The 26,593-nt window shown below is 42.6% G+C and overlaps 1 protein-coding gene across 1 annotated transcript in view; it reads right to left on the bottom strand.

Annotated features, from left to right (window-relative positions):
- The window catches only part of GRIN3A (glutamate ionotropic receptor NMDA type subunit 3A), a 349,904-nt gene that overhangs the window by 322,559 nt on the left and 752 nt on the right, over positions 1–26,593 (bottom strand). Inside the window, exon 1 of the mRNA XM_066604389.1 lies at positions 26,396–26,593. This exon is cut by the window's right edge and continues 752 nt beyond it. Coding sequence (XP_066460486.1) covers positions 26,396–26,593 — 198 coding nt within the window. The remainder of the gene's footprint in view (positions 1–26,395) is intronic.

The following is a 26,593-nucleotide window of genomic DNA, read 5'->3' as shown; positions in this document are numbered from 1 at the left end:
TATAGCATGCCCATAGTATAGTTTGTGGCATAGTAGTGTATAGATTTATTTATTATATATGTATGTGTATTTTATTTATATCTATATATATATATATATATATATATATATAAAGGCCTAAACCATATAACCATATTTGCAGTCAGTGTGCTGTCTAGGTCTACAACTGACTAGACTACAACAGCACATGGACCCATAGCAGTCAATGAGCCGAATCACACATACCCACATATTGGGTATAAAAAAACAAACTTCATGCTGCACTAATCTAATTTAACCTATTCAAGTCAATGGGAGGGAGGGAGAAAAATAACGGACAGTACTCAGATGCCATCTATGTGCTGTCCATATTCCTTGAATCCATTGCTAGGAAATGCAAAAAAATGGGGCTGCTTTATTTTTTTTTTGCAGATGTGGAAAATAGATGACATACTGAAATAAAAACAGGCACACAGACCACATATTGGGGGCATACTGAAGTTCACTCAAATGAAAAATCGTCTATTTTTTATAAACCCAACACAGACGAGTTATTATACGATCATGTGGCTGAGGCCCAAGAAAGGGAGTAGAATCCTAGAATGTAGCGTTGGAAGGGACCTTCAGGATCATCGGGTCAAACCCCCTGCTCAGTGCAGGATTCACTAAATCATCCCAGACAGATGTCTTTCCTGCCTTTGTTTGAAGACTTCCATTGAAGGAGAACTCCCCACCCCCTGTGGTAACCTGTCCCACTCATTGATCCCCCTCACTGTCTAATATCTAATCTGTGTCTCCTCCCTTTCAGTTTCATCCCATTGCTTCTAGTCTTTCCTTGCACAAATGAGAATAGGGCTGATCCCTCTGCACTGTGACAGCCCTTCAGATATTTGATATTTCTGTACCAATGTGATGCTTTGGTATCATCTCTTGGCTTGTCTGTCATTATAATAGCCATAGTAGATTTTTTGCTGCCATTGTTATCATCACCAGAATAAGGCCTCCCTCATCGCATTGCTGCGTTTAGTTTTTGGCCGCAGCGAGGCTGCGGCTGATGCCACCTTTCAGTGCTCCTTCTCATTGATGAGGAGCGCTAAACGCCCCAAGATAGAACAGACACCACTCGAAAATTGTGATGCTGGAAAGCGCTGCGATCAAGCAGCTGTCTGAGCGGTTCTATTGAAAATAATGGGAGCGTTATACCGCGATTAGCGCAGTGGTGAAAGCGCCGTGCTAATCGCTGTAAAAAACGTCTGTGTGAGGGAGGCCTAAATGTTTGAGCTTTTTAACCCCTGAAATTTCCTGAAAAGCGACCATCCACCTAATCTGCAATAACAATGTAACTCTTTGTGGTCCCAGCTAGCGTGAAAGGAATAATGGGGCTCAAAATCTGCGTTGGCTCATGGAGCTCATGGATCGCTGTATATATTTTTTTCCCTTAATCTCCAGTAATGGAAGGACCCGCAGAAGGTTTGGCATTCCCCTTAACATTAGATTCCATGAAGCAGGCAGTGGTAAATGCTGGTGAAATGCCAACACAATGATTAACTTGAAAATAAACATTCCGCTCTGATCAGTCGATGCATTTGATTCAAATTTCATTACATATAATCTTTCAGAGCTTGGAACATTATTTGCTATTGACTCCCTCCCTCACCTTGAAGCAGCTGGATGGTGACCTCTTCATTACTCCACTGATGTGCATTGATGTATGTTACATTTAGCAATTATACGGCATTTCTCAACCAGCTACCAATTATACAAATGATAGCTTACAAATTAGTGTTGGAAATATCACAGCCCAGCATCACATTTATCTGATACGATGGGGTAAACATCTCCAGCGCCCTCATAGGGTTAAAAACACGAACTTACTATGCCTATAAATGTAACAAAAAAATAGACTAAAAACAAGAAGCAAATGTTTTCCCCTTCTATTTACAGACCTTTGTGTGCTCTGAAATCAGAGAACAGAAGTCTGCTTTCAAATCGCAGCCGGTTGTTTGCGGCACACAACAGTTATTTGTTCACACTTTAGTTCATCTGAAAGTGGTTTCTTCTTGAACTCTTTGAAGCGTTCCTACGGTTATTTCCTTTAAAGTGTATTAAAGAAGAGACACGATGTCACGAGAATCAATAATCACCAGATCACTGAGTGGGCTACACACAGGGAGCAGGACAATATATACTGATGTAGCAGAGCTGAGCCTGTCAGATGTATCAGAGCAGGACTTATAAGCTGTAGCAAGACTCAGGTTTGCCGTAGGCTACCTAGCATGCAGTCCTCCACAATGCAGCGATTAAAGAGTCACATGATAGATAGATTCATTTCTGCTACACCGCTACAAAAACTTTTGATTCTAAGTATGTTCTAAAACTTTGCTTCTGCGTGTGTTTGTTGTTCATATTTAAAATTTGGAATCCTTTAGTTAAAGTAAAATTTCAGTAAAATTGAAGTATGATGAATAGAGATGAGTGAGCGTACACGCTAAGGCAAATTACTTGAGCGAGTATTACCATTTTCAAGTACATGCCCGCTCGTCTCCAAAGTTTCGGGGGCCGGCGGGGGTGAGCGGTGAGTTGCAGAGAGATTCCCCCCCCCCCCCCATTCCGTTCCTCCCCGCTCTACCCCGCTGCCCCCGGATCTTTTGAGACGAGCGGGCATGTACTCGAAAATGGCAATACTCACTCGAGTAATTTGCCTTAGCGAGTATGCTCGCTCATCTCTAATGATGAAGAATAAAATGTTCTCATGTATTTTGATGTCTTACCACCTAAGGCAGTTTCAGGGATCTTTCACAGCAGCCAGATTAAGGACACAAGACGAACCACAAGCCACAGTAAATCCCACACCAAAGTGCGCACGATACCTGCGGGTTGTGATGGTGCATTGAAAATAGCTTAAAACCTGCCTGCAATTCTGCATCAAAATCCACAATTAGTCCAGTGGGTTTTGGTATGGAATTCAGCATCTGCAGATTTCGGTGCATTCTGCGTTCTACTTCCGGTCCCTGTGACAAGCCCCTTAGCCTTTATGACGTGTTGTTTTCTATTTTGTTTTTTTTCATCCTTGCCTTCCAATTTTTGTTTTTTCCATCGACTAAGGGTGGTTTCACATCTGCCCTTGGGGTTCTGCTTTCCTGCTCCATTCTGCGAGTAGGAAACGGGACTCCCCTTGGCTGAACAGCACTGAATTGACTCTGTTGACTATAATGGAGTCTATTCGGTTTCTGTTCAGCTGCCCTGCTTTTAGACGGAAGAAATAGTGCTGCAGGCAGTGTTTTACTGCTTTTGCACAATAAAAAAATCTTTAAAATCTTCAGGTCATCAGCAAGAGTTTAGTACAGAAGAAATACAGTCCAAAGCTCTCACTCATGACCTGAAGGGGAAGGGACTTCGAAACTGGGTACTTATTTTACCAACCTTGGAAGGATGGAAGGCTGAGTCAACCTTGAGCCGGCCACCTGAACCATGCAAGGATTGAACTGGCAACCTTCAGGTCATGAGTGAGAGGACTAGGACTGCATTCTGCTACCTTAACACTCTGTGCCACATGAGGTTGCAGGATCAATTCCTGCGTGGTTCAGCTAGCCATCTCAAGGTTGACTCAGCCTTCTATCCTTCCAAGGTCTGTAAAATGAGTTCCCAGCTTGCTTGGGGGTAAAAGATGATTGGGGAAGACAATGGCAAACCACCCTGCAAAAACTGTCTGCCAAGGAATCACCCTAGGAATCAGTCACGACTTGGAGCTTGCAACAGGAGACTTTAGCCTTTACCTTTACCTACAATAAAAAAACTTTAAACAAACATTCAAAGATCCATAAGTTTATTTTCCTATTGATGGCGCTGTATCAGGCTTGTTTTTGTGGAACAAGCTATAGTTTTATTCTTACTATTTTCAGGTACATATAACTTTCTCATAACTTCTTATTCCCTCACAGAGTGGAACTTACTTTCGCGGATCCAGGCTCCTATACATGTAGCAATCATTACCATGACTGACATATTGTGATAACGTAATTTACAGCATTGTAGTGCATTGTAGATAAGTAATTATACCACATTAAACATCAAGTTAATGTTCGTTACATCTGTATATATTACATGGGTAGTCAGTTAGGGCAAATGTCTGGTGAGACTGCAGCTAGATAAATCAGACCATGATGATGAGCTTACGAAAGCAGTCGTCTCTTACATTAGAATCTCAATCAACAGATATAAAAATCGCTTCTTTTAGCTCTTTCCATCCTGAGTGATGATATTAACTGTCAATCCATCGGTCAGCCATCGGCTCCCATGTTGAAAAAAAAACCAATGTAACATATAATTTTTTGCACTTGATGGAATAAATGGCAAGTTTTCTTTTGTTTGCTCATAGTTTCTGTACCATTAAAAGCTCAGTAGAGATGAGCACTTTCTATGGGCTCTGTTACCTTATGTTCTTGTTTCGTGACAAGTTAATTGTGATGGTAAAATGCACAATACATTTGTTTCTCAGTATTTAAAACTCATCCACGAATTTGTCACACGCTATTAAAGCTGCATTTTATGTTTCACCTTTATCTTTCCACTAGCTTAAAGAAGTTTTCTTTTCTTAGCAACTTCTAAGCTCTATTATATAAACGCTTAACACTTCTTACAGCGGTGCTGGAAAGTTTGTGAACCCCTCGGAATTTTCATATTTCTGCTTATAGTTGACCTAAAACTGCATCAAATTTTCACACATTTCCTAAAAGTAGCCAAAGAGAACTAAGGGCTCCGGCACACTTGTGTTTTTCTTGCACGTTTTTTTTTACGCAATTGTCAATGGGACTTTCTAGTGTTAAAAACGAATCGCACAAAAATTGCAAAGCACCAACTTGTGATGCGTTTTTAACATTAGAAAGTCCCATTGACAATCGCGTGAAAAAAATGCGCAAGAAAAACGCAAGTGCGCATGAGCCCTTAGTCGAACAAAGGAGTCTAAAGTATTAAACTTGGTAATTTATTTATTGAGGAACATGATCCAATGTCAGGCCAGGCTCACACCAGCGTATTTGAATTGCGTATTACACAAGCAATAATGTGCGTATAATGCGCGGTACATCGCGGCAATTTAAATACATAGATTTTTGCTGTTACACTCACACTAGCGTTTTTTCATTAGTAAAAAGCCCAGCATATTCTATTGTACTGCGTATTATGCACGATAGAGCCCTACTGTTCTCTATGGGGGAGTACAAAGCGCTGTACACACAATTACATTGCGTATGTGCGGCGTTCATACGCAACGTCGCTAAGCGACAGAGCGGGAGGTATAAAAGACAAAATGAAACCAGGAAGCCCGTGCATGGCAGTGCGTGAGATATGCTGTTATGCACAGGAAAAAATCGCTGCCATATGCGGCGGTACACGGGTCCACACCGCGTTATACACACAGCGTTTTACTTGCCGTGTTTTACCACAAGCTCATGGGACTGTAAGTGGCAGAAACACGTGAACCTTTAGGAATAGCTGATAACTTGAGAGTGAAATTATGGTTTGAATGAGCGAACGAAAAATGTCTTGTTTGCTTTCAAACAATGACTATTTACACGGAACGCTAATCATTTACATTTCCCGTCATTCACTTGCTCATTTGGTAGTGTTTAGACTGAAGGATTCCTTGCTCAGGTGGGTGTGGATATGTGTGAACAAAGCAGTAAATATGTGTGGGGAAGTATGTGATTGGCTGTTGGAAGAAAAGTGAGTTTTAACAAGTCCACAAAGTGCTTCACTATTGGCTGATATGTCATAAGAGCAGAATAAAAGCCACAAAGAATTATTCACTATTCCGTTCGCTTGGACTGAGCGACAGTAAGGGCTCAGTCAGATGGGTTGGGGGTGGGGAGGTGGCGTTTGTTTGCTGAACGCAAAAGCACAAAAATTTGCGTGACCAAAACAGGCGTCATGCTGAAAAAAATGCACTTGGCTGCGTTTATGCACACATAAAGTGCACTGCCCACTATCCCCTGCTGCACTTGTGACAGTTGCAGCAGGGGATTCCTTGGATGTGCAACGCCTGGATGCTGTTTATCACCTTGCAGCAGCGGCCAGTGACAAGAAGACTCCCCGCGGAGATGAAAAAATCCCCTGCCACAGTTGTCACAGTTGTGCCAGAGGACCGCAATCCTATCCCATTGAATTCAATGGAATCGGTACTACAGCCAGCTCCATTGAAAGCAGTGAGATGCTGGCAGCCCCTGCAGTGATTTTCGAGGAAGGGGTTTAAATATAAGCCCTTCCCTGAAAATCATCCCTAGAATTCAGCAATTCATTGAATTCAATGAATGGCTGAGCATTGCCTCTGATTGGCTGAGCGCAGGGACCAATCACAGGCAGCGCTCAGCTGTCATTTAATGGCTGAGCGCTGCCACTGATTGGTCACAGTGCTCAGCCAATCAGAGGCAGCCCTTTTAGCAGGCAGGGATTTTAAATCCCCACCTGCTGAAAGCACTTCAGAGCAGTTCAGAAGAAGAAGCGGCTGGACATGCCTGAGTCCTGGCAGAGAGGTGAGTATATATTTTTTACACTTTTCAGGGAAGGGACCTATATTTAAAGCCCTTCCCTAAAAATCACTGCAGGGCTTACCAGCAGCCCATTGCTTTCAATGGGGCTGCAGAAGAGCCAGCCCCATTGAAAGCAATAAGAGAACATTGTGCTCCTGTGCCACAGCTGTGACAGCTGTGCCAGAGGATCACAATCTTCACTGCATGTTCTCAATGGGGTTGGCACTGCTGCTGCCGGCCCCATTGACCACAAGGTAAAACCCCTAGATGTGACAGCATTCAGGGGCTTCACATCCAAAAAATCCGGAATGCCGCAGTTAGTTGTGTTTTTAAATCCGCTGCCAGATATTTACCGTTGTGCGTTTTTGTGCACAGGTAAAAATCGGGCATGTGACCGCTGCCATTGAAAAGCATTGGTTCTAATAGATGCAAATCACAAACGCAAGTAACATGTGCAGCAAAAAACACCCATCTAACTGAGCCTTGAGACAGTTCTTTATGCTACTTCAAGAGATACTTCGAGCTCTGCATAACAGAACAAAGATTACTTCATTTGATCACCTGGAAGTATTGCCTGGTTCTTCGAGGGAATATTTTGAATGGTTTAAATGCTTCCAACTTTAAAGGTGAGTTTTCTTGCTTGTGCGTTCTATTACTCCATAGCCTCAAGTACTATTATCTCCTACTTAGCGTAAATATATAATGTCCAAATATCCTTCAAAGTTGCGAACAAAAATCTCTTACAAGCTCTAGAGGCACGTGGTTTCACACAGGTCTTCACAATGGTGAATGGAGAGCCACGTGGCGCTGGCGTGTGCGGCACACTTTTGTTTGCTACTTCTAGGGTACTTCAACGTGTCAGGTATCTTCAATTAATGGGATAACAATCAGGTGTGAGTGGGTAATGTGTTTTATTTAATGAACAGGGATCTATCAAAGCCTTCACAACATATTTGTGGAAGTGTATCATGGCATGAACAAAGGAGATTTCTGAGGAGCTCCAGAAGAAGAGTTGTTAATGTTCATCAGACTGGAAAAGTTTTCAAAACCATCTATAAATAATTTGGACTCTACCAATTCACAGTCAGGCAGATTGTGTACAAATGCAGGAAATTCAAGACCATTATTACTCTCCCCATGAGTGGTTAACCAAGAAAGATTCCGCAAAAAAAAATGAGTATAACAGTCCATGAGGTCACAAAGGAACCCGAGGTAACCTTTAAGCAATAAAAGGCCTTCTCACATTAGCCAATGTTCGTGGGTCCACCACCAGAAGGACACTGAACAACAATTGTTACCATGCAGGGCGGCACGGGGTCCCGCGGTCGGCGCGCGTCGCTCCAACGTCAGCTCCGGTGGCCTGGAGCCCTGTGTTGGGGTTATCCCAGCGGCTTGGGGTGGCCGGTGGGCAGCGGCGTGGGCGTGTCCGCCCGTAGGGTGCCGCCCGCACTCCTCCGTCCTTCTTATACAGCAGTGGGTGGAGTTGCCTCCTCCCACGCTCAGCCCCGGGGCGGAGCCTTGTGGTTAAAAGACTGGCAGTGAATTGAGCTCACTGCCAGTTATTGGTTGTGCTTGCACCTAGCCAGTCTGTCTGCAGTTACCCTCAGCCAGTCCCTAGTTGCCGGTCAGCTCCTTCTGGTTCCCTATTGCTCTGTCTGGGCCTTGTTGGTTCTCTTAGCCTCTAGTCTAGTCAGTCTGTCTCAGTCAGCACTAGTTGCTATTCAGTATCCTTCCAGTTTGCCTGTGAGCTCCATCTCCAGCCTTATTCTGCCTTGTAGTTCTGTTGGTCTGTTCCACCTGCCTCTTCTGTCGGCACTCTGTCCCCCGTTAGGTAAGTTCCATCTAGGTAGTCGCCAGGTCCCTAGCCAGAGCAGGGACCGCCGCCCAGTTATCCGCCTGGGGTTAGCCAGGGCCAAGGCAAGTAGGCAGGGACAGTGGGGTGAGGGAAGTTCAGGGCACCCCACCTGGCGCTCAAGGGGCAGAGTGCCGTAACATAATAACTGGCCCTTAAATACTGTTTTTCTTTCCATGGCGGCGATCAGCGCCCTTGCAAACCAGCTGCAAGACCTGGTGCCGGTGATCCAGGATTTATCAGCTCGCATGGTGGCCCAGGAGCAGTGGGCGTTGTTGCAGGGGCGGGACGCCTCAACCAGTCCCGAACCGAAGTGCCCTCTTCCCGAGGTGTTCTCTAGGGAGAGGAACAAGTTTTTCGTTTTTCAACAGGAGTGTCGCCTGTTTTTTCGGATGCGTTCCCGTTCTTCCGACTTGGAGGCCCAGAGGGTCGGGCTTATAATGTCCCTGCTGCAGGGCTCTGCCCAGACCTGGGCCTTTTCCATTCCCGAGGGTTCCCCCTCCCTGCAGTCGGTGGACTCCTTTTTTCAGGAACTCAGGGGTATCTTCGATGAACCGGACCGAGTGGGGTTGGCGGTTTCGCGGTTGCTGGTGCTGCATCAGGGGTCGCTTTGTGTGGAGGATTATTGCTCCAATTTCAGACGCCATGCGGGTGATACTGCATGGAACGATAGCGCCCTGAAAGACGTTTTTCTGCAAGGCCTCTCGGACACGGTCAAAGAACTGTTGATCTCCCATCCCGTTCCTGGGTCCTTAAAGGAGGCTATGGAGCTAGCGGTGAAGGCAGATAGGAGGCTCAGGGCTGGGAAGCAAGATAGACCGACCCGTAGAGTCAGGGAGGTCGTTTGTCCTGTTCCCTCCTCTTCCGTACCAGCCTCTGTTCCCGAGCCTATGGAAATGGACCCGCTGGACCCCAAGGAGCGACGCCGGATTCGTTTATTGCATCATCTCTGCCTCTACTGCGGGAAAGCTGGACATCGGGTGATAACCTGCCCCCTGAGGCCTCAGCGTCCACAGTCTGAATCGGCAGAAAGACTCCAAGTCCTAGGCGATTGCAGGGAGGCTCGCCTAGGACTACAGGTACGTCCTAGACTTCTAGTACCCTGCCAGGTTAGATTCCGGAACTTCTCCCGCCTAGGGCAGGCGTTTATTGATTCCGGAGCAGCTGCTAACCTGATAAGCATGCGTCTCGTTGAGCCCCTGATGGCTGAATTTGTGGCGCTGAAGACGCCAATTCGTTTTGCTAGCATTGATGCTACCCCTCTTGCTTCAGGCTTGGTACGATGGAGGACCCCAGTGTTACAACTCACGGTGGGGGGTCGCCACTCAGAAGATCTATCATTCCTGGTGATGGAGAAAATGTTGGTAGACATGGTACTAGGGATGTCGTGGCTGGCGTTGCACAACCCCCGATTCGATTGGGCCACTGGGGAGCTGACCCAGTGGGGACCGTCCTGCCATAGCCATCTTGCTCCCCTTCCTCTCTGCTCAGTTGATACCGCACTCAGTCCCCGAGGTCTGACTTCCCTTCACACCCCGTCTGCCTGTCCTGCTGCTGATGTCGCCACCGACGCACTGCAGGGGGGATGGAAGGAAGTGCATAAGAGGTTAGAAGTGGTGAGGTCTCGTATGCAGTTGCGCAGTGGGAAGATTCTGTCTGTATCTGAGCCGTACAGGGTGGGACAGAAGGGGTACCGGTCTTCTGGAAATCGCAAAAGGAGGGTTCGCAGGGGGTTCCATAAGTCGTTATCGAAACCTGTTGTCCCTTCGGTGCGGGAAGTTCAGGGCACCCCACCTGGCGCTCGGGGGGCAGAGTGCCATAACAACAATGGTGTGCATGGCTGCAGTGCAGGGAGAAAGCCACTACTCTCTAAAAAGAACATTGCTGCCCATCTGCAGTTTGCTAAAGATCACCTGGACAAGCCTGTCCCCCTCCTACCCTTCCCAGGAGAGGGGTGACATGAATTTCATGTTATAACCCCCATCAGTCAGAGAGAATGTTTGCTCTCTGATTTTAACATACGGGTTTTCCCCAAAAAAGGAGTGAAATGATGAGGACTTGCTCATCTAATAACTCCTCTACATAGTTAAGCCCTGCAGATGCTGCAGTCATTACTGACTGTTAAATCTAAACATTTATACATAAGTTTTTAAATATTGAAAAAAATAAAAATAACAAAAAACTACACATAATTGGTATCACCACAAATGTAACAACCCATAATATAAAATATTACAGCATTTATCAAGCATGGTAAATTCCGTAAAAAAATGCTAAAAAATAATGCCAAAATAGCTGTTTTCTGATCATCTAATCTTTCAAAAAAGAAATAAAAAATGATTAAAATGTTGTATTTACCTCAAAATGGTACCAATAAAAATTACAAGTTTTCCCACAAAATCCACATACAACTCTTTTGACCAAAAAATAAAAATACTCTAGTCCTGCAATATGGCGCCACACAAAAAGTCTTTGTGAAAAAATAAGTGTTGATTTTGTGCAAAAGTTATGAAACATAATAAAGCCTCTAAAAATTTGATTTTGTCATTATTGTAATAACCCGTAAAAAGGTGTTTTTTTTCTACCACTCCACACCAAAAAAATGAATACAAGTTATTCAATACATTGTATGGACCCAAAACTGGTTCCTATAAAAACTAGAACTCAGCCCACAAAATACAAGGTGTCATACAGCTACAATGCCAAAAAAGGAAAAAAAAAATAAGACTGCTGGAACATAAAAGGGGAAACAATTTACTGGCTCTTAAGGCTAAAATTAGTTATGTCACTAAGGGATTAAAAATGCACTTAAAGCGACTGAGTTCTGTGCCAAATATATTTACATGAAAATTAATTCAAAATCTACAATAAAAAGAAGTGGCATATTCAGGTTTTTTTTCCAATTTTAACGTGACTTTTGGAGGGGCTTAAAGCAATCATGGAGTAAGGGACTACAAATTATTTGAATATATTTAAATTGGTGATTTCTACATTTCCAAAGTGATTTTTATCCATTTTTCGAAGCAATTGAGGCAAGAGTGGTTTTCATGATGCCTACTGTATTATTTGCAACATTACAGTTAAAATTGCTCAAATACCTACAAAACGTTTACTGCAAAGACCCTGTTTTATTGTAAAGTGTCCAAAGTCACACAACAGAAAATCCTGCTTTGTAGAAAATGTCATTTGTTGGATTTAAGTCCCTTTAGAAATCACCTCTTCCATTCTTTCTATATTACTCTTCCTATACTGATCACCTGATTACCCAGCCCGGCTGTCAGTGCCGCAGGCCGGATATGCGTCACAGGAGATAGGAACAGACGTGGCCTAGTTGGCTTCGCTCCCAGTGAAATCAATGGGAGCTCAAGCTGACTATTACAATTCTAGCACTTCCAACTCCTTCACCAGGGCGAGATATGGAAGTGTAATAGCTGCTCAAGCTCCCATTGATTTCAATGGGAGTGAAGCCAGCAAAGCCATTTCCGGTCATGTCAGCTGCTGCAAAAGCTAATAAAGTCTTGGGGTGCATTAAAAGAGTTATAGGGGTGAGGGACGAGAACATTCTCCTCCCACTATATAAGGCACTTGTCAGGCCTCACATGGAATACTGCGCACAGTTCTGGTCACCGGTGCTCAGGAAAGATGTTACAGTGCTGGATGGGGTTCAAAGAAGGGCAACTGAACTAATACATGGAATGAGAGGACTGGAATACCCAGAGAGGCTATCAAAATTGGGACTATTTACCCTGGAAAAAGGACGGCTAAGGGGTGATCAAATAACTATGTATAAATACATGGGGGGACAATACAAGGATCTCTCCCATGATCTGTTTATACCCAGGACTGCGGCGGTAATGAGAGAGCATCCGCTATGTCTAGAAGAAAGCAGGTTTCATCGCCAACACAGAAAAGGGTTCTTTACTGTAAGAGCAGTTAGACTGTGGAACTCTCTGCCTGAGGACGTGGTGATGGCAAAATCCATAAAGGAGTTTAAAAGGGGAATTGATATCTTTCTAGAGCGGAAGGATATTACAGGATATTAATCTTAGGTTAATTGTTAATCCGGGTATACAGGCAGGTAGGAACTATTAGGAGTTTATCCAGGGATTAGTCTGATTGCCATTAGGGAGTTGGGAAGGAATTTTCCCCCAAAAGGGCTAATTGGCTCCTGCCTCTTGTTTTTTTTTTGCCTTCCTCTGGATCAACAACATGGAAGGATAAACAGGCTGGACTAGATGGACATTGTCTTCATTTGGCCTTAAATACTATGTTACTATGTCTCCTATGATGCACATCTGAACCGCTGTATTGCCGACCAGGTCAGTCAATGAGTTCATCACCTTGGACCTATCCTGAGGTCATCAATAGTTTTTGCCCAGAAAATCCTTTTGAATGTCTGTGTTGTATTGATTCATCCCAACAATCTGTGCACCCATCATGTGTCTGTGTGGCTTCACCAAGTTTTTTTGACTTTTCAAGTAATCTCTCCAAAAAGCCTACATCTAGGGGAGTTAATAGCATCCTGTGGAGGCACCGTTTATCAACAGAGAAACTAGTAGAAACTATAAGCCTAAAATGTCAAATTATAGAGATTTTGCTGTTTGCATGAGATCTAACAACCCATGTTTGCTCACCGGCTGGCAGATAGACAAGGAGACCTGAATATTAGGGGCCTTGATTCCCTATTATTTGATCAAAGCAGTTCTAATAAAAATATATAATACATACTGGCTATCCATGCTGTTTAAAATATACAGTACGTTCATGGTGTAATAAGATCTCAGCTCCTCCTTAAGCTCATTATATCCCGAGATGAGTAGGAGGAGATGACATAGGCTCCTATGGTATGTTGAAAATGTATACCTGTGGTATGATGCCAGCTGAAGCTATCCATCAGCCATCCATTACCCATGGCTTCCATGTTCAAAAAAACCCCCGCACTTAATGTATACCTATTTATTTACTGGATGGAACAGTTGGATGCCTGTTACGAATGTCTCCAAAGGATGCCATCCATTGACCATAGACTCCCAAGTATAAAAAAAAAATACAATTTGTTAAAAAAAATCATTTTTTTTACTGGATGGCATGAAAATTCAATATCCTGCGAAAATTGAGTCCTTAGCGAACTTCAAGCAAAAGGGTGGATACATCTGTATATTGTTTTACATCAAAATAAAGCATGTAAGAGTAATTAGATCGCAATCAAAGTCTTAGTTCATTGACTGAAATTAACACTAGAAAAAAAAACCTCTCTTGTAGCGAAGACATTCGTTCGAAAGTTCAGGCAAGAGAGCATTAGTTTTCTGGCAGAATACTATATGTACAATATAAAGGAATTTCCCAGCCATATTGTTCAGATGCAGAGGACACACTGTGCATAGAAGCTTTACTGAATGGCTATGGAAACATGAAATGAAAGCCGATGCATTAATCATTCCCCTCTGTATTTTCTCTTTGGTATGACCTGTTTTCAAACTTTTAATATTTTTTTCAGTTTTTTTTTTTTAAATGGTGAATATGCATTCCCTTTATTTTTTGGTACAGTGCAGTAACAGTCATGAAAAAAAGGAGCTATTCATTCTCTAATATCCATTCTGTAAGCCTGTCATTTCCTATCATCTTTGAGTGCAATTTCTTTTTTTCTGTGAATTTCTTTTCATTTTCTGTCCTTGTCGCAGCAGAATCTACTATTATTATTCCATATAAATCTGCACATCTGCTTACACCTCTGCCCACCTCTGAAAAACCCTGTATTAAAAATTGTTAGATTTTTGTTATCCTAATGTACCATTTGTGGGAGATATTCCGTAAAAAGGCTGCTTGTTGCATTGAAATCTGGCTATGTCTGTAACATTATTTGTGACCCTACCTACACATGCCCGCTTGGCACACAATATTTGCACACTAATTTATGCCCAAGAGACCTTCTGATATTGCTGGACCCTCTAAAAATTGGATGACACCTGGTAACATCAATGGCTGTATCAAGGCCAGGTTCTTGTGGGCTCTTGGGTGACAGTCACAGTGGGCTCCCTTACTCAATCACTTGCATACCCCAAGTGTGTAGTACAACACTAGTCGCTGATATTTTCTCATGGTTTCCTCAGCTTTTTTTTTGCATGTGGTTAAAATGACACAAAAATATTTTTTTATAGAGAATGGAAAAACAAAAAAAAACATGACCTTACCATTCAATGCAGAGATACGCTTGTGTGATGCAAGCATTTTATTGCTAGAGTACAGGCTAAGCATGTCCATAGGGCTCCAGTCAAATGAAAGGCATTATTGTAACCTTTGGTTGCAGCTGAGGATTTGGAGCTTCAATGTTCAGTATACCGTTTCCATGGAAATAAAACCCACCCCATTAATAGGCCCTACCCTGATTTTGGGGGAAGGGGGAGTGGATGTTGCTTTTAATATAAGCCCTATGCCAAAAATAATCCCTAGCTACACTGCATGAAAAATAAAGGAATACTCACCTAGCAGGCACCATTCAGGTTCTTACCGCTGGTCTCCAGTGCTCCGGCAAGCTTCCATGCAGTCCTCAGCACTGACAGAACATCGCTTGCTTGTAACAGGGTTGTAAACCCCGCCTCCAGAAAGCGATAGCGCTGATTGGTTCTCGAGCATTGCGGCTCAGCCAATCAGAGCCGGTGCTAGATTAAACAATCAAAGCATTGCATTGAATGTGTGATTGGTTCATCGAGTGCGGGCTCTGATTGGCTGAGCTGTGGTGCTTTAGAACCAATCAGAGCAATAGCTTGCAGTAGGCGGGGTTTACAAATCCTGTTACCAGCAAGCAATGTTCTATTGGCACTGAGGACTGCATGGAAGCCTGCTGGAGCGCCAGAGAGCAGCAGCAGGGATCTGGATGGCGCCTGCTAGGTGAGTATAAGACACCCCCAAAAAATAAGACTCTATTAATATAAGACAAGGTCTTATTTTTGAGGAAACACGGTATAAGAAAACTACAATAAAACTTTCTCAGGCTAGGTGTCTGGGTCTGCTTTCTGTCCTCTTACAATTTGGCAACTGAGAGAGAGGAAAAGGGCAAATTGCTATGCTGTAAGGAAGGGGCACTGTTGCCTTAGATAAGAGGAGGGGGCTATACGCCCATAGAGTGGGATATGTTGCAGACTTCCATCAGAGGTATAAGTCTTGATGAAGTGCATGTATACCTATGATGTGTAGCTCACAGTCATCTGTTGCTAATCAGCAATCCACGAATATTCTGTCTATGTGATTTTTGAAGTGTTGAAGAAAGGATCATGCAGAAATATACTAGTTCCTAGGCAAATGAAAGGCCTACAGCTTACTTACCTCTATCATCGACTTTAATGCAAAAAAACAAAAAGGAAATGTGCTTTCTGTTTTTTTAATAGTAACATTAAGGCTGGATTCACTTGAACGTATATCGGCTCGGTTTTCACGCCGAGCCGATATACGGTGTCCTCATCTGCAGGGGGGTGGGAGGATGGAAGAGCCAGGAGCAGGAACTGAGCTCCCGTCCCCTCTCTGCCTCCTCTCCACCCCCTCTCCACCCCTTTGCACTATTTGCAATGAAAGGAGGCGGGACGGGGTGGGGCTAAGTTCCGCGAAATAGCCCCGCCCCGCCTTTCCCCATTGCAAATAGTGCAGAGGGGCGGAGAGAAGGGAGAGAAAACGTGGAGGAGGCGTGAAAACCGAGCCGATATACGTTCGTGTGAATCCAGCCTAATGCTGCAAGCTGCGCTATTTTGAAAGGAAACACAAGTCAAGCTAAACCAAAACGGAGAGCAAAACAAAATGTATTGCTCTCGTTGGGCCTAGGTTGCTTCAGATTTTTTAATTAAGAAAAAAAAAAGTAAAATGAAGACTGGGGGACAGACGGAGATGTGAAACCCCCCTTATTTATGTACTGCGTGTTTTGGATATAAAAGTGAGAGGTTATGCAAAGTTGTTTGTGTTAATCCAGTTATCTGTACTGTCAATTTTGATATAATCTACATTTGGTTGGTCTTTTGTACCTTTCCATCTTTCATGCCTACCCGTCAGTCCTGTAAAAGTAAAATACACTCTTCTGGAATGAGCGTTAATATTTTATATGACATTTTAATAGTAATATTATTTGAACCATTAAATCCACCCCGTTTATCAAAAAGCCCTCAGAAATCTTATTATGTGACACTCCTAATGTGGAATAATTTCATATTAAAGAGCATCAGTTACTAAAATGTTTCATTTCTCAGGAGCAATCATAGTAAAATGATATGCTAAGTATATTGTGCTCTATGTGACTCTTATTCCCTGTTGGCTCTCCTGAAATCTATCTATGTACATTCATTGTAAAAAAAACACATCAAGCCCCTAGAAGAAGTTGTCGGAATCTAATGAAACTTTCTCAGTGTGATTGTAACATTGATATAAGTAAGTGTAAATATAAATGGGCGGATTTGAATTGTGGAATCCATAGCTGGCGACCGATTCCACAGCAAATACTGCCCACAGCATACTATGCAAAAGTGATTCTTCATGAACACGAGCGGAAACCAACTGCGGTTCCCACTCGTGGTTGAAAAATCGCAGCATGATCGATTTTCTTGAGTTTCCTGCATGGACAGCTTACATTGAAGTCAATGAAAGCTGTCCGACCTGCGGAGGGGCTGCAGATTCCACAAGAAAAGCAGGAGAGCAAGTGAGCCATACGGACAATCCACAGTACAGAAAGAAGAAAAAGAAAGGAGGTACTCATGGACATTGCTGCTGCCAGGGCTGGATTCCGCTGCAAGATTCCGAATGTGGAATCCGACCCGCTCGTGTGCATGTGGCCTAAGTGAGTACAATATCAGAGCAAAAGGAGAATTTGTTGCCGAAAACTGACAGTTGAAGGGAGGCTCTAGAACCCTGTTGTACCGCCTCTAGTTTGGATGCAAGATGTGATACGGGCGGGCATGGAGGCTCTAGTACCCTGTTGTACCACCTCTAGCTTGGATACAAGATGTGATACGGGGGGACATGGAGGCTCTAGTATCCTGTTGTACCGCCTCTAGCTTGGATACAAGATGTGATACGGGGGGACATGGAGGCTCTAGTACCCTGTTGTACCGCCTCTAGCTTGGATACAAGATGTGATATGGGCAGGCATGGAGGCTCTAGTACCGTGCTGTGCCACCTCTAACGTAGATACAAAATGTAATACGGCATGCATGAAGGCTTTGATACCCTGTTGAGCCACTCTAGCTTGGATACCAGTGGTTCCATAAGGTATCCTGTGACATATTTGTCCACATTTGCTGTAGTTGAGCTTCTAGATTATGCAAACTTGTAGGCTTCCAAGTTAACATCCCAGGTGGTCCTATACATGTTCTATTGGCGATAAATCTAGCAACAAGAACGGCCATGGATATGTGACAATGTTGTGGAGACATTCCTGTGACACCCTTGCTGTGTGCGACTGAGCATTATCCTATTGGAAAAGGCCTCTTGGAAGCTGCAATGAGAAGGAACACATGTGGCCGCAGGATATCCCGAACATATCACTGAACTGTCATTGCCCCTTATACCACATCTAAGGGTGACTGATTGTCATGTACGATGGCCAACCAGACCATCACACCACCAGTAGATTCGCAGCTGAAGAAAACCCGGTTCCACTCTGTAGCAAACCATTTTCAGCGATCATGACACTACTGCAAATGAAGGCGACATTGGGTGTCAAAAGCAGTACATATAATGGATGCCATGAGACCAAAGGTACTTCAGCCAAGTGCTTGGAAATGCTTCCAACAGACACAGGGGCCTGTAATGATGGCACCACATGTCTCTGGATAGTGGACAATGAAACAGCTGGAGTTACTCGTGCTTGTTGGACAATCAGACGATCTTCTTTACCTGTAGTCTGTCGGTGGCATCCTGAGCCCAGTCACTTTGTGTGCCCTCACACATCCTCTCGTCCCAACACCTCCTAACAGTCTGGTCAGGCACTCCTCTCTACTGGTGGTCTGTAGGGGGCGGCCCTGAGCCTAGTCACCTTGTGTGCTGGTCCCAATACCTCCATCTCCTAACAGTCTGGTCAGACACTCCTCTCTACTGGTAGTCTGTCACGGGCGTCCTGAGCCCAGTTGCCTTGTGTGCCCTCACACATTTACTGGTGCCAACATCTCCTAAGAGTCTGCTGAGAAGTTCTCAGGTGGCAGGCAATTCATCAATATGACCTTCTTGCTTCTCCCAATCCAATATTGCCCCTCAAACTCTGCTAACTGGGCAAAACCTCTTTAATTGCATTGTAGAGGCATGTCTAGTGGTCAACATGTAAAAAAAGAGGTCCACTACACAAGTAACTTCTGAGAGCCTTTTTATAGGCCAAGGGTGGAAAAACTTTTAGAGTCTCAGGTGGCAAGACCATTTATTTTATCATACCACAACTCTAATCATTTGCTTATATACCTGATATGTAACTACATGCCGAGTTTTGCAGCGAAACAATAACTCTTTCAAAGTGCTGGAAATTTTTATTATCAAAGTCCACGGTCCTTCAAATAAAGGATTAAGTATCTGATTGGTCAGTGCTTAGCTGCAAAGAATGACAAGGGATTATCATCAACGGATTTTTTGATGCCAATTTTCTGGTTGCCTTTTTTTTTCTCCAGTGTAAAATATAACAAATATTTCAAATAACGGATAATGTTGATAAATTTGTCCTATCTTTAACCCCTTAAGGGCGCCCACCCACTGGCGTTTGCGATTTCCGCACGTGAAAAACGCAGCGTTTTCCGCGCGTTTTTCGCGGCATTTTTGCGGCTTTTTCGCGCCTTTTCTGTTAATTTCCATCGACATTCATGGGTGCATTAAGAGAAAAATAAGGACACATATGCAACTGACAGTTCCTATGTTAAAAATTGCAACGGACCGAAAACAAAAACGCCAGTGGACAGGAACACATTCTATACTAATTGCTCTTGAGAAAAAACGCAAAACGCAAAGGAAAAAAAATCGCCAGTGGGTGGGAGCCCTAAGGGTGACTGCCCACTACAGTTTTTTTTCACTGCGAAATTCACAGCTTTTTTTTTTTTTGCAGGGGTCTATGGGACTTGTAATGTTAAAATCGCGATCGTGCAAAATCGCATTTTACCGTGAAATCGCGATTTTGCACGATCGCGATTTTTACATTACAAGTCCCATAGACCCCTGCAGAAAAAAAACCCGCTGCGAATTTCGCATAAAAAAAAAAACTGTAGTGGGTAGTCACCCTTAAGGGGTTAAGATTGTCAATGGGACTTTCTGATGTTAAAAACACAATGCAATGCAGCACAACTTGCGTTTTGGTGCGTTGCGTTTTTAACATTAGAAAGGCCCATTGACAATCGCGTGAAAAAAAAACTGAAAGGCACCCTAATAGTGACATTAAATTTTGAAAAACCCTGCCATAAATTTTTAATTATAGACTTTGAATTTATATCTCATATAAATATATTTGGCACAGACCTCAGTCACCTTAAGTGCATTTTAACCCTTTAATGACATAACTAATTTTAACTTTAAGAACCTATGAGTATTTTCCCCTTTTGTGTCCCAGCAAACATAACTTTATTTTTTCGGCAATTTAGCTGTGTGAGACCAAATCGTAGGAATGAATTTCAGATTGATTATACTGTATTGAGTAACTTTTTTATTAATTTTTTTGCTTTGGGGCAATAGAAAAAAAACTATTTCACTATTGTTTTTTTTGCATTTACTTCTACAGCACTAAAGCCTGTTCTTTTTATTTTTTCAATGTTTAAAGCCTTGTGTAAGGGGAAAAGAACTTTGTAATTTTTTTCTGTAAAAATCTAGACACCATGGTATGCAATGACTATGGCATCTGCAGTGTTAGGGCTTATTCACACGAGTATATATAAGCTATCAAGTGATGCATGGGGCAGCATGTACGCCATCAGGCTGTCTTCCCCTTCCCTCCCCCGCTCCGGCTCTCTGCAAGGGGAGGAGGCGGGAGCTAGTGTGCTGAGCTCCTGCCCCTCTCCACCCCTTGCCGCTGTTTGCAATGGGAGGGGTGGCACAGGGGTGGGGCTTAGCTCCATTTAAGTCCCACCCCTCCCATCGCACACAGCGGCAAGGGGTGGAGAGGAGAAGAGAAGGGGGACGGAGTTTAGCAGTCACTCTACTAAACTCCCTCCCACCTCCCTTCTCCTGCAGCTGTCATTGGCTCCCATAGGAGTCAATGCAGCTGCAGCTGCCGAGATAGGAGCGCTTTTACACTGCGGAGATACGCCCCTGTGCACTGATGCATTGTAAACCATTACATCAGAGGGGCAGTGTATATATTGGCCGGGGCATGAAAACCTGTGTGAATAAGCTCTTAAATGGTGTGGATGAGTGATTAGATAACAAGTCCTAATCATCTCACTTATTTTCTGGATTAAAAAAAAATAAAAAAAAACACAAGTAACAATAAGAGAGCAAATATGCTCTCTAATTGATATGGGGTGATAGCATGAAGAAAATTTCTGTTACCCTCCCTTGGGACAGGGAGATATACAGGAGCATCACAGAGCTTCTCTGCTGCTGCTGGTCTTCCCTCCCTCTCTCTCTGCTCTGCACACCAACAGAAAGTTCACAGCTGTAAATTCAGTATTCTCGACTGCACTTCAAATGGCTGTAGCTCCAGCTCTGTAAGTGCTACTGACATGCTTTTAGTGTCATTTTATTGATAGAACTGGAGCTACAGCCATTTGAATTAGAACAAGCTAATTTCATCCAAAACTGTAATTTCCTTTTTTTGCAGAACGAACTGAGTTCATCCTAAACTGTTGGAGAGTTACATACATTTAGATATGTGGAGTCACTTTATATTTCACCCAGCTACCAGAGTGAGGTTGCAACAAACTATGTGACATTTTAAAAAGTTGCATATTTCTAAATCCTGATCAAGTAACAAGCTACACCCACTTTTTTACACTTTGTTGCCACTTTTGAAAAGTTACATGAGGGATCTTTTACATGGGCAGAATATTTTTGCATTCTGCAGCTAAAAACACTGAAAATACTATACCATAATCCGCATGTATACATGCATGTAACAGGAGTGGAAAGCCGATTTAGTTGTGATTTCGCTGCAGAATGCAGAAATATTCCGCCTGTGTGAAAGGGCCCTTGAGAGGTGCAACATCTGTTCTTTTTGGCACAAATCAACAGTAAATCAGTCGGTAATAAATGTGCCTCCTTCAGAGTGAATGTTGCAAAAAAGTTAGATATTAGGATTATATATCATTGACCTAAATTCCAATAAAGGAATATTACTTATCAGTAATTGGTGACAAATACCCAGTGGTGTGCCACCAACAGAGGTAGACAATAGGACTTCTATGGGATCATAGGACAGGGGGTCTGGCAATGAATGCTCCTCCTGCCCAACCGCTCATTTGCCACCATCCTTTTCCCCCAAAATCTGTCTAGCAGCAAAACTCTTGCTGCTGTTAGCCACAGAATTTAAAATGCCATCAAAACACAAACTGTTTAGAACTACAGATTTAGGTGTCTCTGCCACAATCCTGCAGATGCTGCTGGAGTCAGTATAGTGACTGCCATAGATGGGGATACCTCTGCATTGCACAGTACTGCACAGAATCTGGAGAACCATGACTAACACACAAATAATTGGGTATCTGAGGTTCTAAACAGTTAATATTTTATGGCATCCTGAACTTGGTACATATTTCTAAATCAGCAGCAAGACTTCTACTTTTTCGCCTTCCTCTGGATCAACAAGGATTGGGGGGGGGGGTGGATACAGGCTGAGCTAGAAGGATATTGTCTCCCTTCAGCCTAGCATACTATGTTACCATGTTACTTATGCTGGCCATCTCTTTTGGGGGGAAGGTAGGAGAAGTGCAGTAAAACCTTGAGGGGCACAGAATTGTCACTATTACTTTCTGGGGCCATGGAATGCTCTATTTATTTTTTTCATTTATGCAGTGCATACGTATTCTGTCCCTATGAGGGTTTAGTATCTATATGAACCTAACAGTGTGTTTTAGAGTGTGTGTGTGTGGGGGGGGGGGGGGGGGGAGTGCTAACTACTAAATAAACATGCTGCCGCACATTATATTATACTTTTTTTTCTTTTGATGGGGAAGTGTGTGTGTGTGTGTGTGTGGGGGGGGGGGGGTGACCCCATTTCTAAGTTTTGCTATGGAGCCCCATGTGTTTTATGTATGCCCCTGAAGATACCCTTATCCCAATGGGATTACTGGTTTAGCATAAAACATAAAAAACAAAAGTCTTTGCAAATAACTTACTGAATTTATTCACCATGTGCTCAAGAAACTTTTTGGCTCAAACTAGACCCTTTCTCAAGACAAAAACATATTTGCAAATAAATCTGTTTTCTGGTGCCTTTCCCATATGTGATGGACTCTGGATAAAGGTCTGATCCAACCCTGGTGATAATGTTGCAAAGAACTCTTAATTTGTATGGAGTATGCTGCATTTTACATTGCTATTGCTGAGGGGCTGGAGCAAACCGCTCAGTTCATCACACTGCTTTTGAATGGCTGAAAAAGAGAAGCCACAGATGTGCTAAATGCATACAATCCATGCCCCCACATGGATCAGGTCTTCAGCTGTATAGTAGGTGCCAAAACACCCCCTATCTCACGGCTATTACAGGATCACATTGATATCCTAATTAGAAGGGGTCTGTCTTAGTCATAAATGACACTCACACAGAGTGCATATTGTGACAGCTAGAACATCTAGCAGACAAACAACTAATTATTCTTTGGTGCTATGTAAAATTAATTCAACTAATCTCATTAATGAGATTAAAATGACACTTTATCATAATTCTAATGACGGGGTTGTTTACAATTGTGAGTTTCCATTATAGTGGAATGATCGGAAGCACAATGCATTTCCTACTTTGCACTATTGGCACCTGTTTTCTAACCACTTTCCTTAAGCATCATGCATCTGGTTTGTTGAGAAGAATGAAAGCACACGCTGTAGATAAAACTTAATTAGCCATCACCAGCCAGATGAAATCAATTCCTCTAGCATCGTATAAAACCCTTCTGGACAAGTGCTGGGAAATAAGCTGATTTATCAGGGACTCTTCATAAACTTTCTTCTATAAAAGCTTACTAAGCAAGCAAATGACATGAGATGATTTGGTATATTTAACAATGTAATAACAAGCCTAATGAATCCAATGAGAATATGGAGTACCGAGAAGCCTTTATATTTATGTAAATAAATCAAATAATATATATATATATATATATATATATATATATATACACAGTATTGTGTAAAAGTTTTAGGCAGGTGTGGACTACTGCTGCGAAGTAAGAAAAAAGAAGGTGTCTGATTGACTCCATATTTATTCTGCAGCCAGGCAACATCCCCAAACAACCAGCTAATGTCATTAAATATCTTCAGTATAAAGAAGAACAAGGAGTCCTAGAAGTGATAATATGACCCCCTAAAGCCCTGATCTCATCATCATCAAGTCTGTCTGGAATAACATGAAGAGACAGAAGGACTTGAGCAAACCTACAGCCACAGAAGATCTGTGCTTAGTTTTCCAAGATGTTTGGAACAGCTGAGTATCTTCAAAACTCTGTGCAAGTGTACCTATAAGAAATGATGCCGCCTTAAAGGTAAATGCGTGGTCACAGCAAATATTGATATGATGCATTTTGTGACTTGACAAAAAAGACTACCAACCCTTCTATTTCTGAGGGCGTTCTTATTTTGTGGCATCTCCTCTACACCTGCCTAAAACATTTGCACAGTAATATATATATATATATATATATATATATATATATATATATATATATATATATATATATATAGTAAAACAAATGTAAGACAAAAGTTGTAATTGGAGTAAATAAGATAAGATAAGATAAGATAAGATAAGATAAGATAAGGGCTCCTTATCCTGAAGCGCTGTTGTCAGCATAAACCATCATACCAGATGTGAAAGAGAGGATGTGTATAGTAAAAACAAGAGGCGATAGGAGAGTGTGCCAGTTTAACATTGAGATTCCCTGTTCATCTGGCAAGGAAGACACAGAACCATGAGAATACACTGAGCTCTCCATGGTGCTGAAGACAGCTCCAGCACATCACCAGGAGGCTGTAAAATGTACATAGAGAGAAGCTAAAGATAAATAAATAAGAAAGTAAATAAATAAACAAACAAGCTCAGGGACTATAATGGCATATGATAATATCCCATTCACACAGGTATATGCAATTTCGATCCATTAAATTTGCAGCGATTTTACTGTATATATATATATATATATATATATATATATATATATATATATATATATACACGTCTTTGGTGCACATGTGGGGTTTTTTGCACACATCTGGGCCAGGCTCACAGGACCATGTTGGTACAGTGTATTCCGCATCCAGGTTTTGCATGGGTAATATGCTGTACCCATCTCCCATAGGCAGCCATGTTGCCGCTCACATGAATTGCGTGAAAAAGGTACACAATAACAACTGCAGTATGGTCTATCTTGTAGCATACACGCCAAGATACTACATGGCAATTGGCAGCATGCACCAAGTATGCAGTGTTATTGCACACTTGCTGCGTGCCACACAATTTGCAAACAGCAAATTATGGCCGCCTGAGCCGGCCTTTTGCTGCATTTTCCACGCATGCAAAAAAATGCAAGAAGGCCCAGTTGATGTATCAATTGTTTTAACCACTGCCTCCTGCCAGCATGTGTAAAAACAAAGTGAATATTAGTGAATACAGTGAATACGCGAGCAACTGAGTATTTGTTGCATTTGTATGCGATCCCATTGACTTTAATGGGCAATTCATGGACCAAAATAGGGCATAGGTGAAATTTTTTTTTTACATACTTAAAAAAATGCACATCTGAATACAACAATGCAAATAAACGGGGTCTATGCTGTTTATATTACATGCCTGAAAAATATGCACGTAATACAGGCCAAAAATACGCCTTTGTGAAGGAGTCTGCTATTGCAACCATGTAAACATAGCGCACATAGTGGTATGTGAATAACTGGAATGTGTACATGAAGATGAGTGGAACATTCGTAACTTTCATGGTATAAGGAATACTATTACACAATAACATAGTTAAAAGCCGTGGGAAGACGTTTTTTAACATACTTTTTACATGGATTTCTAACATAGAGCCTAGTGATCTGTCTTCCCGCGTGATCATGCCTTTACCACAGTTGCAGGGTTGCCAAACTTCATTCTTTTCTGAACAACTTATCCAAATATCACAGACAGCCAACATTTTTTTACAGACACATTGGAAAACCATACTGAGGGCTCGTGCAAACGAGCGTATGCGTAATTGCAAACGACTCAGCGCAACGTGTTTAGTGAACAAGCCTTTTTTGAGCATGCAGGGCTTAGTTTTTTGCGCGCGGGATGCAACCATGCCCCTATTTAAACAAATTTAACTAATGAGTTCCAGATGTGTTCTTTTTTAGCGGAATTGCGCAGTGTATTGGGTATCTCCTTGCATTTTGCACAACCCTAATAGACTTTCTATGGGAATCTTTGGTGCGCAATTTTTTTTTTTGCATGCACAAAATACGGAAATACCCATTGCAATCATTGGATTTTAATCACTGCATATTGCACACGCAAATACACTCGTGTGAATGTACTCTGGATGATAACCTATTCTAAGTGCTATGTACGTTTATAGGCTATGAACTCATTTACTGTGAGCTGTAAAACGAAGCTAAATACGATTAGAGTAACCCGCTCAAGTACTACCAGCTTAAAAAAAAAAATGGAAAATTATGGGCACTTTTTACAGACCTTAGAAAAGTGCCCTCCACTTTTTATGGACTGTCCAGAAATTTCCCCGACGGTCAGTCGTCAGCCCATTTCCCAAAGCCCTCACAGCCATATAATCAGATAATCTTTAATACCAAACATAGTGCCCTTTAAAGAGTCCAGGGGCTGAGCGCAGTTCTCCACTCAGTCCACTAGTAGTGCTAGCAGCAACAAAGTACAAAACTATAGTTTCCTTACCTCTGTCTTTCGTGTGAACTCACTTTTCACAATACTAACGACTGGTATATGTAGTAATGAGGATAGAAACTCCAACTCCAAGATCTCTCCTTTATTCTGAGGGAAGGCAATGATAGCATTGACTCCCTGCACCACTACTGTATAGCAGACACTCTGCAGGAAGGACACTGGATCACTACTCCAAGAAGGGCTGGAGGA

Source organism: Eleutherodactylus coqui, chromosome 5 (assembly GCF_035609145.1).
Source record: "Eleutherodactylus coqui strain aEleCoq1 chromosome 5, aEleCoq1.hap1, whole genome shotgun sequence".
NCBI lineage: Eukaryota > Metazoa > Chordata > Amphibia > Anura > Eleutherodactylidae > Eleutherodactylus > Eleutherodactylus coqui.
The sequence above is the reverse complement of the archived record's forward strand: the minus strand, read 5'-3'. Positions and strand labels throughout refer to the sequence as shown.